Source organism: Podarcis raffonei, chromosome 5 (assembly GCF_027172205.1).
Source record: "Podarcis raffonei isolate rPodRaf1 chromosome 5, rPodRaf1.pri, whole genome shotgun sequence".
Lineage (NCBI taxonomy): Eukaryota > Metazoa > Chordata > Lepidosauria > Squamata > Lacertidae > Podarcis > Podarcis raffonei.
The window spans coordinates 80,544,437-80,561,396 of record NC_070606.1 but is presented as its reverse complement, the minus strand read 5'-3'; the positions used below and the strand labels follow the sequence as shown (position 1 = coordinate 80,561,396).

Here is a 16,960-nt window from a genome sequence, read left to right as displayed (position 1 = left end):
GCAGGGCACTAGCACATCTCTGCGTGAGGTAACATGCATGCTTTGTTGCCAACGTTATCTGTCAAAATAATGCGCTAGCAAAGGAAATTTCTATAAAAGTTCCCGCTCCAGCAGGAGTAGGCCAGTGGAAAACTAGGTTTTGCAACCAGAGTGCACAAAACGGAGTTCCTTGCATAACAGCAAAGTCAAAACTCTTTTTTGCTATAATAGGTTGTCGTCGATATTCATCATTCCAAAAAGCAAGAGAGTTGGGCCTAACTGAAAGGAAGTTGGTTTTTCATGGCCATGCAGCGATTTTCAGAAAACAATGCTTCATTGGGCAGAGTAGCATGTTTTCTGATAGTTTACACAAAGCCACAGAAAAACAGAATATGATACCAGGCACAGAACTCTAATTTTATATTTTTTTAATGCACGTTTTTAGTCTTCATGGTGTATGCATTTGCACAGATAAACCTGAGAGACTGGGTAGTACCTGACAATGGCTTCATAGCCAAGGGGAGAGCTCCGGAAGATTTCAAATGGCCAAGACCTTGTTTCTGCTCAAAGATCACAGAATTGCTTGCTGCCTTTGAAAAAGCAGGCCTTCCATTTGTGGAAATGTACATTATTTATATAGGACGCAGAATCCATCTTTTCTTGGCATAAGATTTTATTTAAGCCACAGTGCACAGTCCTGATCACAGGGTACTGAAAAGGCAGTTTCCCAAAGTTTCTGGCTTCCCAAACCCAACTTGTGTTCTTCAAAATGAAAAGAGTGCCTAAAAAGTGAGTATCTTTAAAAAAAAAAGAAATCAATGATTCCCAAAATCAGAAACACAAAAGGAACAGGAAGGTGTTAATACATTTCATTCATTCAAATCCAAATCTGGCAAACACTGACAACTTTGGTTTTATAGCCTCTCTATAATAAGTCACTTTTCAAGTAGTCTCCAATCCAATAATAAAATGTTTTATTCTAATCATTATCCAACAGGCTGGTTAGTCAAGCTGAAAGGAATATACAAACTATTTATCTGCCCAAGGAATTCATAATGGCAGGAACACACTTGTATCAGAATAAAGATGGAGATGGTTCCTCACGTTACTAGATCATGCCCAGATTTAGGCTCAGCTTCACAGACATCACCATATCAGTAACGATGCACTTTTTGTGTGATGCAGGATCTGCTATAGAACCTCATACAGAAGGTAAGAGAAGCCTTCCCTAGGCTCCCAACTCTCCCAGGTGACATGGATTTATCCTGCTTGGGGATCGCATTTAAGACATACAAATTATCCAGCCCTTCCCCATTCCACAACCTCGCACTACTTTCGCACAAACTGTCCGAAGGCCTCCTTTATGTCTATTGCCAAAGCTGGGAAACTTGTGTGTTAATAAACATGTTGGCCTCTTATCTCTTAACTTCTCAAACAGTGTCTTAGTCTATCTTTCCCACATATGCGCACAGCCAAGCCCTTGAGCTGTGCCAGGCAACCAACCTGTCAGTCAAAGCCACCTGGCTGCAAACACCATAAATACAGAACCGTGCTGCCTTTATTGCTGTGTCCCTTACCTTTGACCGTTGACAAATGCTAAGTGCTGAGTCTACAACCTGAGCAAGCTGATCCTACCTAGGCTGGGTGGGTAGTGGACTCTCACAATGATTCTCCCATAGGTTAGCTAGATCTTTCAACACTCACTCAGCTTCCTAAAACAGGGGTAGCCAGTGGGCTGCACTCCAGACAAGGTTGAACTGCAACCCCAACACTGGTTGGCACTTATGGGAGTTGTTGGTTGGACCCATAAAAACATCTAGAGGGCCATCCCTGTCTTAAAAGTACAGTTCCATCTTTCCCCTTTGGTTTCTTATTCTCAATAAAATCTTTCCTACGTTCAGGTTTGAGGTTGGAGTGTGGATTCTGCAACAGGGCGAAGGGACCACATTCCTTCCATGCACTTGGGCCTTTCTGCTTTATGGTACGAGATGTGTGCCTACTAGGAAAGCATCCTGTCCTCACAAGGATGGAGAAGTGTTTGTGGATGCTCCCTCGCCCCACACAAAATAACTAGCTCATAGCCCTAGCTTTTCTCTCCCAGCCAGAGCCAAAGGGGAAAGAGGAGTGGTGACAGACTACTTGCATAGCTGGCCATTCTGGCAAAGGCAGAAGCGCCATTCCTTTTCACCCATGGCCTGTGTGAACCTCTGGCTTGGCTCTTTGGGGGATCAAAAGGCTGCACTCCTCTGCCTTACAGAGCACACTGTTTCCTCCTCCTTGCCCGCCCTCCACAGTCACCCCTCTTAATCTTCTCAAGTTCCAGAAACCTCAATGCAACTGGCACAGAATCTGTATATTCTTGGTCTACAGGTGTGCCACGCATTAGACCTTTCCACCCAAAGGCTACTGGAGCTGGGACAGAAGTAGCAGAGAGGCTGATGAGAACTCTTAGCACAAATACCTTTGCAAATACTTGCCTGATTTTTCTCACCCTTAATTAAAGTCCATCTGTACCGAGACGTGCGGGTATAGGGCGGTATACAAATTTAATAAATAACCCTAGGAAACCATTTACCACAAGCACAGTGTCTTGCAATAATGGAAAGTATGGGGTTTTTTTAAGCATCTGAACATAACTACTGCCTGCTTCTGCACTGAACTCGCTGAATGACAGTCTCTAGGTGCTTTAAACAAACACAATGGAAAACCACCCCGATTGCATAGAAAGGGAGTGGGCAGAAACGCCAATTTTACCCCCAAAATGTTGAGGAGCACAGAAACGTTCCTCCCTACATCTCACTTATTTTCCAAGCACTTTTCTCCACAGCTAAGCTTCAACAACAGAAGCAAGGAGACACCTGCCCTGGATGAGAAGCGCTTGTGGGAATGGGCGATGCGGAGCTTTTTTTGGGGGGGGGGGGAGAAAGCAATTATCATAAACTGCAGAGACTGCTTCAGAGTACTATTAATCAAGGGTTAATAAGCCTGATTGGCTGCTCTATTAGGTTTACCTATGTGCAGTTTCCTTTCCTGTGAGAATGGCACGGAAGGAACAAGATGACCTAGACCTGGAGCCAGGTGACAGCTGCTTCCCCCCACAATCTTATCTGCATAGTAACAGGAGTAAACAGGAGTCTGCTGACAATTCCCCTGAAACTCCTCTTCTACAGCTTCCCCAGATCCACGCAAGATAAAAAGCCAGTAGACTTGCTTCATATGTAAATACGGGCTTTGAAAGGGGTGGTGGGGAGGATACCAAGAATTCGCTGGAACTCAGCACACCAGAAATCAGCAGTCATTCACCTCTTTCTTGTTTAGATATTTTGCTTCTCCCCCCCCCTCCATACACACACCCAGCAAAAGTAAACAGCTGAGCGGATAGAAAAAACATCACAAAATTCATCTGTTCTTATTCATAAGGGGTTATTCTCCTTCATTTTGACAGCTGTGCAGATCACTCAGTTGTAACTTTCAAAAGCAAAGCCAAACTCCCATCTCCAGGAAATGCGTTTGGAGCGGAAAAACATGCAGACTTAAAACAAGAAGCTACAGTTTTAAGAACCACTTTCTCCCACTTAGAATGTGAGCTGTGTGGGAAGGGGGGGGGAAAGATTCCTAGTGCATGAACTTAATAAGGTTGGGCAATATTATTACCCACTTATTTTCATGGAAGTTTTGAGGACACCTCATACTCATCACCTCAACAGTAGTTATATGTACCTTATGCTGCTAGAACAGCAATGAATTCAGTTTGGAAAACCTGATTGGCAGAGTGGAATAAAACAAAACCTGTTTGAACTTCTTCCAATGCAGGAAAACGAAACCAATAAGTGTTTCACACGGAAGTGGACCTACAGGTGAAAAAATCTTAAGGTTGTAGAAAATGGACTTTATCACTCCAAGTGCATTTTAGAAAAATGTTCCTCTGTATAAGAATATGTGAAGTCCCGCTAAGCAGAGAATTAGTGCAGGAAGGACAAGGTGGTTCACTATGTGCTTAGCTTTCTACCTGCAGGCGAGTGCTTTCTGTCCTACCAACTCAGGAAATCTCATTCTGCTGCATGTTTGTTATCTGTCTTGAGATGAGCATGGGGACCAAACAGCACTACAGCCAAGTGTTGGCCCCCCAAAATTAACTCTGAATTTCTGAAAACTAAATTTATAAGAAAAGAAAGGAAGAAGAAATAGAACAATGGCACTCTGCATTTGAAGAACAGTATCTACCCTAGGTATTTTCCTCAATATGGCAGGTGTTTTAGAACCCCATTACAGTGCAAACTGTAAGGGTTTTACACAAAAGCAAGCCCCACTTTGTTTGCAGGGTCTTACTTCCAGGTAAGTGGATTACAGCCTGAAGGTTCTTTACCCTGGAGGTTGGCAATGAGATACAGAGATTGTGGTAAACTTGCCCTCAGCCACTTGCCCCTCCGTCACCTGTCTTTGCTCTCCGGCCAGATCAGGTTTCTTGAGCAGGGCTGGCAGACACGTTTACGTTTTACAGAAACAGGACAAAATAGAACCGGTAAGGCTGCCACCACTCCCTCTGTTCTGGGGAACCCAGAGCCACAACCCAGGGAGAAGGCTGTGCCCCGTTATTGCTGGTTATCCCCACTCCACAAGTTGTATCTACAGACTTGCAGACAGAAATTCTACGGTAGAGCACAACCAAGCGTAAGGCTAGGAATTAGCTTTTCCCCCAGAAAGGCACACAAACCAAAACAGATTCTTCTTTAAAATTTATTTTAAAAGAACATAAGAAAACATGCTAAAATAGCAGGCACATCTTTAGTAAGTTACAAGCAAGAAAATAAGAACATTATGAAATCTAACTGACTTACATACTCACGACTAAGACACGGATAGAATAGTTAGAGTCCTTTCAATGTTCCGCATTCAGAGGCTTTCGCAATTCTCCATCACAAAGGACGAAAAGACGGCTACTTAGTTGGAACATCGATGAGCTGCGGATTGCAGAGCGCACTTTCTCAGCCATTCCCAAGATCTTTTATCCCCGATTTGCACGTGGTGTCGGAACCCCCGAAACCAATCATAACTCTTGATTATTTTTAAATTCTCCAATGACCGGCTTGCGGGCTAATCAATCTAACTTCTGGCAGCTGGACCCATTAAGAACCCAGAGCCTAAATCAAAGGAGTTTCCTCCTTTTCCTGGAGCTTATGCAGATGCACATTCCCAGGCAATCAAGGTCAGATAACATCACTGAGGGAATGCACATAACTTCGGACCCAGGTGTCAAACCTTTCATTAAATCAGGGGTTTCCTTTCCCATAATAAACCTTTCACACCCTGGGTGCCTGTTAGTCTGGGGTTAAAGGGACAAAACTTATTTCCCATGGTTCTTGTGGCTTGTTGGTTACCCACAAGGCCTCACTCTCGTTGCTTGACCAAGGAACAGCTTCTAAACAAACACTAACTTTACTACAGAGATACAAATGAAAGAATGTCAGAACACATCTGGTCAAAAGCCACCAAGGGAAGGCATTTCTGTTTTAATATGCTGCAGCAGGGTAATAAGAGTACACCTATTTATCAAAACAGGGACACGGGTGGCGCTGTGGTTTAAACCACAGAGCCTAGGGCTTGCCGATCAGAAGGTCGGCGGTTCGAATCCCTGCAACGGGGTGAGCTCCCGTTGCTCGGTCCCGGCTCCTGCCAACCTAGCAGTTCAAAAGCACGCCAAAGTGCAAGTAGATAAATAGGTACCACTCCAGCGGGAAGGTAAATAGCGTTTCTGTGCGCTTATCTGGTTCGCCAGAAGCGGCTTAGTCATGCTGGCCACATGACCCAGAAGCTGTACGCCGGCTCCCTCGGCCAATAAAGCGAGATGAGCGCTGCAACCCCAGAGTCAGTCACGACTGGACCTAATAGTCAGGGGTCCCCTTAACCTTACCTATTTATCAAAACAGGAACTTCTTTTGTAAGAGCCCCATGGAAATGAACGAGGTGTTAAGCAACAATAGGGACACACATGCCTGCATTTCATCACAGCGAGCTCATATGGCAGTATTCCATCTTTACCCCATGGTAGACAGCAAAAAAACATGGATGGAATCCTGAAATTAAGGGGGAGGGGGGGCGCAGGTATCACACAATCTATCCTGAACTGTTTCTATGCCTGCTAGTCATTGTAAGAACTACTATTTATGAAATAGTACCTGGGTTTGCTTTCCCCCCCTCTTCCCTCCCTGTCCCTTTTACCTTGTGTGTCGTGTTTTCCAGAGTGTGAACCAGCAGGCAGGGACTCTCCAGTGTTTTTTAACTGACTGTACACAAGCCATTCAAGGAAGCCCTTTTTGGCTGAAGGGCAGGGCGCAAACACTCTATAAATAAATGCGCATTTTAGAACAAGCAGGGGGCAATACTTATTGAAAAAGTCATTTGCGAGCCACGGAGAAGTACTTTAGTCCCCAGGGGAGCCAATGGCTTAGGACCTACGAACTTACTTAGGAGCACAAAACAATGACAATATTATGGACACAGAGCTTAATGATGGGTCACTGTGCCATGTAAGCTGTATTCAAAACAAAGGAAGGGATATATATATATAAAAAAAGAACCCCCCTGCTGGTTACTATCCGAGACTGGCTGCAGCTTGTCCTCTCCTGGAACTGCTGAAACAGACATTTCCTTGTTGCATGCAAGCTTTATCGCTCAGCTTCTAAAGCTAGGCTGACCAAGAGAGATTAATAGCTTTAGCCCAACAGGGGTGGTAACCATGTGAACCATGAGGCTCTGGCAAAACAAACTCAGGCGCTCAAGGTGGCCAGGTGCAACAGGCCACTATCTGAACCCAGTTGCCAGGAGACACAACATCTGAGGAGGAAAGGGGAAAGCCAAGTTGCATTGACCACAGGGCAAAGACTTGCAGGAGCCTCTGAAAGTTACAAGATTCCCAAGTCATTTTAAGTCAGAAGTAGCCGGGCTGCCTGGACTGATCAAACATCCAGAGTTCACAAAGGATCTCAGAAGTAGCCCAGCCTAAGCCTCTGCTAATAAGGGCATTCTGAAACAACATCTGCAACAGGTGGCCCATCCAGGATTTGCTTAAACAACCTCAAACCAAAGAGCTGTCTACTCTACTGTTCCTCCTAATGTTTAGCCTACATCCTTTTTTCATTTGAACTGACTGGTTCACATCCTACTACCCTCTGGAGAAACAGAAAACCATTCTGATTCATCACCCAGGGTGTGGTTTTTTATTACAGTATTTGGTTTTTCCCCCTAAGTGCTGATAGTTCTCTCCTTTCAGGTTTTGCTTTAATGACTAGTGAGCCATTGTGCATAACGGGCCTCACTTGGGTCAGGCTTGCATTAGCTAGCATCCTTTTAAAGCCAAATCTTGCTGCCCATCCCTTCAATCATGCTCCTCACACATTACCTGTATGTCATCAGGTGTAGGATGGGTGACTATGACTTGCTCCAAACAGGAAAGTCTGGTGGAGCCAAAGGCCAAAAGTTGTTTGTTTTGTAGTTTTATGTTGTGAACCGCCCTGGGATATGTGGGTATACAACTTTAATATAAAAATAAACAAAAGTTTCCAACCCTTGATCTAGATACCAAAGAATCACCTCAGGAGCCGAAGTTCTCTCGCCTCACCTCAGGAAACCATACAAGCCTGTAAAAGAGGTCAAAGGCCAGGCATCCTCAGACTCGGTCCTCCAGACATTTTGGGACTACAACTCCCATCATCCCTCGCTAACAGGACCAGTGATCAGGGATGATGGGAGTTGTAGTCCCAAAAACATCTTGAGGGCAGAGTTTGCCTATGCCCGTTAAAGGCAGTCTTGAACACCAAGTCTGAATTATGTTTTAAAAATTCCCTTACAACAACAAATACTACAAACGCAAGGAGTATGTGGGAAATGGGATTTTTCCTGAAAGAAAGCATAAGCAGCAGAAACAGTCACTGAAGTCCTAGTGTAAGATGGCAGCTTTGCCATCTTACACATAGGAAATTGAGAAGAATACAATATTTATTGGTATGATGAAATCTTCTTACAAGGGAACTTCTGTGACATTTTGTCTTCCCTGCAAATGATGATAAATGTTGGGCTGGAAAGAAACTAATTAGGATGTTGCCACAGTTAAGTGTAAAATCATGTGGGTGTTTCTACAGTACCTCACACATGGCCTTGATGCTGACTTGGAACTTGTGAATATAAAACATCACAGGCACAAGTTTTCTTTGGAGGCAAATCTCTGTGGGTGTCCATCAATGAATGAATGAATGGATGGGTGGGTGGGAAGCCACAATCAATGAACTTCAGTCCACTGATTTCAATGAGTCCATTCCAAATATAACTAATGTTGGGCACTGCATGTAGCTTTCATGATGATCTTTACATGGAAGGTATTTCCACACAGGGGAAACTGCAACTGTTGAAGCAATGTCCTGGCTACAATTTCAGCAACAGCAAAAGTAATAATTTGCACAACTTGGAAAAGTAATAAATCCAAAGTGACTCCACTTTGATGCAGAACAAGCCCTTGTGTTCAGATAAGGGACTAGGGAAGATTAGCACCAGGTGCCGACTTGCAAGAAAGAGCAGTGTTTTATCTAGGCTGTGACAAAACAGAATGAAGGTTTTTAGATCTACTCCTCCTGCTCCCAGATTTCAAAGCAAAAGTTCCAAACTCTGGATAACCACAATGAAACACAAACAGCTCTGAAGCATTAAGAAGAATGCTTTTGGCACACAAACAAAAATGCTACTTGAACCACTTATTCAGGTTTAGTACTGCACAGTCTGAAGGGAGATGGAGAGATTATCAGGCTCATTATTTACAACATGTACATTATGGATTCCTCAGACCCAAGCCATCCCCAACAGAAGTTCATCCAGCTTCTCCTTGATGCCAGATTGAGAAATTCCACAACATCCTCAGGCAACTGTTCAACCACCCAGCTGTTCCTGCTATTAGACAGGCCTCCCCCCCCTCCCAACTCTAAACTCTGCACTGCTTGCAACTTAAAACCTACTGCTGCCTCCCTCCCTTGTTAGCACAAGTCCTGCAGGAGTTCCCTTGCTGCCTTGGTTCAGCCGCACATGCCAGAGTCTGGAATTTGCAGGCAGCACCTGAAGGACCAGCCTGACAGCACAAGCAACTCAGCCAGTTGCTTGGGGCAACGGTGGTTTCTTTACAGATGCCAATGAGGCAATCCCAGCAGGATGCCCCAGGAGCCCTTGTGATGTCACAAAGGATACCAGGGCATCCACTCGAGTCATGGCAGTGGAGCTACTTTGAATGGCAAGGAGCCCAGGGCTAGGGCTGAATGCTTGTAGAACCTGCCTTACGCCTCCCAACCCCCCCCCCCATTTGCTCTAGTTGCAACTACTTTGCGTGACAAGGAATTGCATTCATATTTCAAAAGTGCCAGAACACCCTAATTGGCACAGTTCCTTTGGAACGATGCAGGTACACAGACTGAGTCCGGAACACTGTGTCTTCCTTCGCAAGAGCCCAGGCATGTGCAGTAATCAAAGAGATGCAGCAATGCCACCTTGACAGGAAGGCAGCAGGGGAGGGAGGGAGGGAGAAAGAGAAGGCATAACCAAAAGTTTAGCTTCCACTGGCAGCCTTTGCAGGCTGGCTAAAAAGAGGACATTCCACAATTCTTTCAGCTGTGCAAGATAAAAGGAACAACTGCTCCGTTGACATTTCTTCCATCCTGTGTGCAGCAGCAAGTGGCACAAAAAAAGGAAGAAATCCAAGCAATGTTTATTATTCTGTTTCCAAAACACAACCGTGCCAGCCAGACCCCAAAAGGTGGGGTGAGTGCTCCTAGGGGTGGCGGTGTTGTCCAAACACACATATTTGGGTTGGTGGCTTGGCTGTGGATCGAGGTGGTTGAGCTCGCTTTACAGATGTTATGGGGCCACCTAGAAAATATGGTGCGACCTCCTCCCGCTTGGCTCTCCTCAAGGATGTACTCCATTTACATGGAGCTGTATGTGTCAATCACCAACTCGGCTGGGTCTGAAAATAGCCATATATCCTTTGGAATCAAGGGAACAGATTCACTACTCCTTTAAAAACACGTACATGGGCCAGCTCTCTTTAATCAGCCTGGTTGAGTTTTTCTCCTAACACTAGAAGCCAGGAAAACCCAATGAAGCTGAATGTTGGAAGATGCACAGCTGACAAAATACTTTTTCTTTTTACACGGCATATGCACTATGGAATCTGCTCCCAACAAGAGCCACCGACTGTCTTAAAAGCGAATTTTGAATTAGGAGTAAAGAAATTCATGAAGAATAACACTCTCAGTGGTTACTAGTGACAGCGATTAGGTTCTATCTCCACCAAGCTTCCAGGTATCAAAGTCAAAGAGAGTGCTGTTGGGTTCAGCTTCTGCTTTGGGGCTTCTCATAGACATCTGTTTGGCCATTGTGATACTGGGGTTGGGATGGGCCACTGGACCGATCCAGCGGGCTCTCCTTTTCTTCATATGGGACAGGATTCACTCAAGAGCAATGTGTGGATTCTCCCCTTTTCCTGTAGACTACTCTTCCAGTGCCTTAAGTTTAGTCCACTTCTCTTGTGGCAAGTGTGGATACCAAGGATCTGTAGCATCAAAAGCACACTTCTACTGGCCCTAAGTTTTAGCAAGATCGTAACACAGAAAAAACACACCACTTACTGGTTCTTCTATTTCCTACTGTGTACTCAGCCTTCTTACAGTTCAAGCACATAGGCTAATAACCCTTCATCAGATGTGCATCCACATGCTGTGGTTTAGAAGCACCCTCTCAAATCTAGCTGGGCAGTTTCCATTGAGGTCCATGAATGCTGGGTGCTGGACACAATGAAAAAACCCCCAACTATGCTGTTTGACCTACAACTCCAAGCATTCTTGAACTTTGGTCATGCTGGGTAGGGGCTGCTGAGAGTTGGAGATCCCAGAATGTAGATGGCCACAAGGCCCCCCAACCCTGTTTTAAATGAAAGCCTGTTTAAATTGGGCTGTTCAGTTATCAGCTCACCTGAGATTACATGGATACTTTTGAAGAGATTAAGGGCGTGCCACCTAAAAAGCTACTAATTAAAAGCAAGACAAAGGAATTTTAGTAGGTCAATAATTCAAGGTAATAGAGGCTATATGCAAGAATGCACTTTCGAGAAAAGGGTTCCCCAGATTTGGCTAAGATTCCTTTATGTTTATGTAGGGACGCGGGTGGCGCTGTGGGTAAAAGCCTCAGCGCCTAGGGCTTGCTGATCGAAAGGTCGGCGGTTCGAATCCCCGCGGCAGGGTGCGCTCCCGTCGTTCGGTCCCAGCGCCTGCCAACCTAGCAGTTCGAAAGCACCCCCAGGTGCAAGTAGATAAATAGGGACCGCTTACTGGCGGGAAGGTAAACGGCGTTTCCGTGTGCTGCGCTGGTGCTGGCTCGCCAGATGCAGCTCTGTCACGCTGGCCACGTGACCCGGAAGTGTCTCCAGACAGCGCTGGCCCCCGGCCTCTTAAGTGAGATGGGCGCACAACCCCAGAGTCTGTCAAGACTGGCCCGTACGGGCAGGGGTACCTTTACCTTTTACCTTTATGTTTAACACGATGACAGTTAAGGCAAGAAGGGCATCTTATCACTCACCGGTATCTCATTTTGACTTTGTCGTTGTCCGGGTTGCAGTAGAGCCTTTCCATTTGCTCCTGGGAGTCAGTGGTCACACTCTGCCACACTTGTGTGGCTGTCCTCCTGACTTGCCAGTGGTAGGGCAAGACCGTGTGGTGCCTGGGGCAATCGCTGCCGAGGAGGCAGACCCCCTGCAGAAAATCCACGCAGATGTCCACCCCGTCCTTCTGGTGGGTGTGATATTGCAGCTGGTTCAAGAGTTCAAACACAAGGTCGAGGGACGCCTCCTCGCTTTTGTCCTGGAAAAGCCCATCTCCAAACTTGTCCGCCGGATTCAAGTGGCATTGACCCATGAAGCTGTTGTTGTTGTCCTGGAGCACCACAGGATAACCTTCAAGTATCTTGTCAGGGCAGGAAAGAAAGGCAGCAGCATCGCTGGAGGCAGCATGCAAGGAGTGGTCCTGGAATGGCTCACTTGCAGAAGAGGTAACGGAGGGGAAACTCTGCTCCCCAGTCTGGGCCTCCTGGTCAGGAGACCCACCTGATATTTGTCCTTGAACGTCCGAAGTCCCTGCCACCAGCACTGCCATGCTGCTGTCCGGCTGAGTGCAGGGAGCCGCGATCCCCAAGACCTTCTTCACGACAGATTCATGCAAGTTGCTACGGTTGCTCTTCTGTCCTCTGCGCCGGAGGAACGCATCCAGGGCGCCAGACCCCAGCAAGGTGGTGATGATGGGCCGCAGAGCCCTCAGTGCCCCTGTGTCCAGCAGCTTCTGCACGTCCTTCTTTTTGAAACAAGGCCTGACCGGCGGGATCTTTCCGGAGATCCTTGCCGGCATAGCAAAGGCCTCTGAAGGAGCGGAGCCTGGCACCTCCTGGCAGCAGGCCGGCTGAACTGCGTAGGGAGGTCCCAGTTCGGTTTCCATCGCTTTGAGGGTCTCCTTCCGAGTCACACAGGCGCCTAGGGCAGAAGAAGGGAGGGTAGGTGGGAAAGAAAGAAAGAAAAAGAAAGAAAGGGGTTAACTCTCCCTTCTAGCGGGGCTCAGGGTTGACACAAAAATCACATCTCCCACACACTCCAAAAAACGCCACACCCCCGTTTACAGCATGTGAGCAGTCCTTAGCACATACAAAGACTGAAACCAAGTAAACACCATTATCTAAAAACACCAACATTTGTTTCGTCCTACCTCACTTACATCCTTGGAACAGGGTGGAATCTACCTTTTCTTGTTTACTGGCACAAGACTGTGGCTCCTTCCTATTCACACAGATGCAAGTCTTGCTGCTCCTTTCTGTCTCCCAAAGACGCATGCAGACAGACTTCTCTCTGTCTATCTAGCTATCTATTCACATTCACGCACACCCCAGGAGTGCCAACTTGGAATAAAATATTGGGGGGGGGTGTCCCCAGGTAAGCTCTGCCCTGCATAATTGATCACAAGATGCAACACATGAACACCATTTGATTGGCAATGCCCATCAAATTTGGGGGGTGGCCGGCTCAAATATTTTATTGGGGCAGGGGCAAAGGGACCTCTGCCCCTAGGAGTTGGTTCCCATGACACACACACACACACACACACACACACACACACACAGACACACACACACACAAAAACAACCCACACCTATGCCAACTGACTTCCCAAACCCGTGCCCGCGGATACATACACAAAGTCTCTCCCTCAGGGAAGCGCAGGGTGATCTCTCCCCCTCCCGGCACCCAAGTCACTGGAAGTTGACCAGCTTCCGTGTGCAGCTCGGAACCGAATGAGTAAGAAGAGCATGTGAGAATGCGAAACTGTCCTTGCAGCGGCTCCTCCCCAGAAGGGCGGATTCCTCAAGAGAGACCTTAGAAGAAACGCACATCCCTCGGGTCGCCCTGCGCGCCGCCGCCGCCCCACTTGCGGGCTGGGAACTGCCTCGTCATTCCCTCTCCCGAGCCTCTGAGGTAGTTTCGCATTCCCACAAACAGCCAGTCATCCCGCCTGAATCACACGCACCAGCCGCTTCTGACTAAGCAGCGAAGGACAAGCTGCCCTGCCACCTGCAGGACTTTCTCCGGCACTGCAGCTTCCAAAAGGGGGGGGAAAGTTTTTTTTGTATGGGGTTGGGCACACATACACAGAAGCCACGATGCTCCAGCGCCTGGGAACATTTTAATTGGAAGATCAAGAGCCGCATTTCCATGTGGTTAAGACAACTCTCGGTTTGGGGTATCTACATTGCTAGAAAGGACCCTTACAAGTTATATAATGTGTGCATAGAGGGGTTGGGGGATACAGAAAAGTATGAATACATATTTGAAACAGATTTAGACTGGCTTCTACAAAGGAACATCTATTAAACTGGTGCAATATTCAGAATCGGAACTTCTTACTTGCTCGTGAAGCCAAGGTTTGCTTTATACAGATTTAATAAAACTGCATAATAAGGATTTTGTTAGGCATATGCCGCCCCTCTGACTGACTGGGTTGCCCCAGTCACTCTGAGCAGCCCCCAACAAAATATTAAAAGCACAATAATATATCAAACATTAAAAAACTTCCCTAAGCATCTGGGTGAAGGTCTACCTATTCTTCCGTTTTCATCGTGGAACAAGCCAGCCTTTATTTACTTGAAATTCTGCCCAGCTGAACAGCATTTTTTTCATGAGAAGCTTACTCTGCGCTAGGTGTCCTGACCTACAAGAATGTTCTCAAGCCAGTTACGGCCAAGTTAAATCTTTCTCCATTTGTCTACTCAGAAGTAGGTCCTATTGAATTCAGATCAGGACTGCAGTTTAGCCTGCCTCCCCATCCCCCTTCCGTGAAAATCCCACAGCCTGGCAGTCCGTGTGGCGCTTAAAGCCAAGGATGACTCCAGCAAAAAAGGAAGTGCAGAAAAGACACTGCCACCAGTTCCTTGAGCTCAACGGTCACTCACTTCCCTTCCCTGCTTTGCAACACCAGGATCGAGGAAGGTCATCGAGAGGTTTTTGCCCAAGCGATAGGAGGGGCACCACCTTCCGAGAAGCTCTATTGTTTGCAGAGCATAGAAACTCATCGCGGATTAGTCACCCCCGCACACAATTGCCCCGAATGGTGCAACAAGGGCGATCTGGATACTGCGATGTGGCAGTGGGTAGAGCGCCTAATCCTGGCAGCAGAGCAATGCGCGACCCTTCCAGATTAATGAATGCACAATACTGAAAGCGTGGAAAAACTCTTGGCAAGCCTGCAATGAGCCGAAGGCTCCGCTCCAATTCCTGCGCAAGGCGCTTTGGTTTCATTCACTGGCCGGGAAGCCCGGAGGGGGAGTCGACAGCTCTTCCGTTTTTTGAAGAGTTGACTCTACGGCTGGGATCGACCCCCCTCCCCCTCAGTCTGCTTCGGCCAGGCCCTTTAAGTCCTCCCCTCCCCCAGCCCCGATGTACTCACCCCACCTCCCCGGACAGAGAAGTCCCCAGGGGACTGCAATGCACACCAACTCAGAAGCACGTCCCGTGGAAGTCCGCGGGACTCCCACTTCGGGGGGGAAAACACGTCTAGGATCGCCCTTCAAGGCTGCAATCCAAAAGCCACTCTTTGCTTGGAAGTAGGACCCGCAGTATGCGATTTATTTTTTTAAGGGGTGGGTGGGTGCGCCGAGCAATCGCAACCCAGTCCTTAATTTTGGAATTTGCGAGGATTTTTTTTTCTTTTTGAGGGGGGGGGAAAGCACTTTTCACCTTGCTCGCCCGTTTGCTCTGCAACCCGGTCCTTGTTCAGAAGCCCAGCCGCACTTGCATACAAGAGCGCTCGCTTCCAAGTTAAATGCGCCTAAACAAAAAATAACCATCTCAGCAAGAAAGGAATTTTCCCCTTTAAAAAAAAAATTAACACGCGAAGGAGCACCAAATCCTCTCTTTAATTCAGCGCCCCTCGACAAGTAGCTTCTTTCATTTTTTAAGCAAGGAAGCAAAAGCCTCGAAGGAAGTTACCGGAGTCTGTTCTTCGCTTCGCCTCTCCGCTGGCCGACTGCAGCAAAGGCGACCGACCCCAAGGCGAAGCAGCCCAGCCCGAGCCAAAGGGCTGCTGCTGATCCGGCGTCGACGGAGCAAGGGAAAGCCGGCAGAAAAGGAGACGGAGGCGGCGGCAGGAGCAGGAGCCCCGGCGTCTCTCCTTCCCCGCGTTCAGCCCGCTCTGCCCCCGACGGCGGCGCACCTCAGGCTCGGGCAGCGGCGCTCGCTCGGCCCCTTCCCGCATGTGACCCAGCGGCGCCCATTCCCCTTGCAGCTCCTCTCCTCCTCCTCCTCCTCCTCGCCCTTCGGATTCCAGCGGCGACTGCTTCTCACATGTTCCTCTGGAGCCGTTTTAAGTACCGCTTCCTGAAAAGCCCTCGGCCCGGGCAGCTGCACCATCGGGGGGTGGAGCTTTGCATGCGAAGCGAAGCGAAGCCTCGCCTGCCTTCCTTCCCTTTCCCCTCCCCCTCTGCTTTTATTTGCAAAGCTCTCCCTGACTCGCCCAGCCGCGCCGTCAGTCCGGGCTCGCATTCCAAGCCGAGCTCCGCCTCCTCCTCTTTCCCTTCGCTTTGCTGCCTCGCCTTAAGCCAAGCCCACCCAATCAAGGGCGGGGGAGGGACTGGCTGCTTCGCTTATTTGCATAGCTGGGATTCTAAACTCTGTGGGTGGGGAGGAGGGGGGGGGGAGGAAGCGAGCGAGCGAGGCGCGTGCACATGTGCGCGTTCTCACGCACACCCGGAGCGCCCTGGAGAACCGGGACCGCTTGCATTGCAAAAAAAAGGGGCACTTTGTTCCAGGCAGGGCGAAGTTTGTTGCACGGCAAGAGGCGCTGCAGACACGTGCAAACACCCACACCCACACACCCGCCCCTCTTCTTCCTACCCACCCCCCGCGTGCGCGCGCGCACACACACACACACACACACCCCTGCGGTAACCCGAGAGGCGCCTTTGAACCGAGCACTGCGAGGAAACTGGGCGTGGGAACGGGGGGCCGCGTCGTCCTGCGCCGCGATTGGGCAATCTGAACTTGCCGAGCAACAGCCCCGGGTCGGATTTCGGGGGAAACGAGACCGAAGCATGTTAGTTTCTGTCTTCGAGCTGGCGAGGGGGAAATGGGAAACAGAGAATTGGAGCGAGCGACGGGTTGTGCTGTCACCTTGACATATTTAGGAGCTGGCTTAGCAGAAAGCTATCTCCCCACCTAACCCCCCCCCCAGTTAAATCTTCTTTGTATTGCCATCGCCATAAAGCAAGGAGCCTGGCCAAAGAGGGTGGGGACGAAAGTCGAAGCTGAGAAACGGCTTCGAGAAGAGCGATTCCGTGCAAGGAAGTTGTTCGTGAGAAATGAATGAGCAGATTTCATATTCGCTTTTGGCACACAAAGAACCCCCCGAGCACTGAT

General features: G+C 48.2%; 1 protein-coding gene across 2 annotated transcripts in view; it reads right to left on the bottom strand.

Annotated features, from left to right (window-relative positions):
* TIPARP (TCDD inducible poly(ADP-ribose) polymerase) overlaps nucleotides 1-16,050 on the bottom strand; it is a 30,619-nt gene extending 14,569 nt beyond the window's left edge. Inside the window, exons 1-2 of one of the 2 annotated variants that reach the window (XM_053390348.1) lie at nucleotides 15,536-16,050; nucleotides 11,590-12,532 (exon numbers count right to left, since the gene is read on the bottom strand). In XM_053390348.1, coding sequence (XP_053246323.1) covers nucleotides 11,590-12,532; nucleotides 15,536-15,800 — 1,208 coding nt within the window. In that variant the 5' untranslated portion in view covers nucleotides 15,801-16,050. Of the gene's footprint in view, nucleotides 1-11,589; nucleotides 12,533-13,245; nucleotides 13,463-15,535 lie in introns of those variants that run through there. The other variant, XM_053390349.1, reaches the window with a different exon arrangement.
* Between the last annotated feature and the right edge of the window lie 910 nt (nucleotides 16,051-16,960).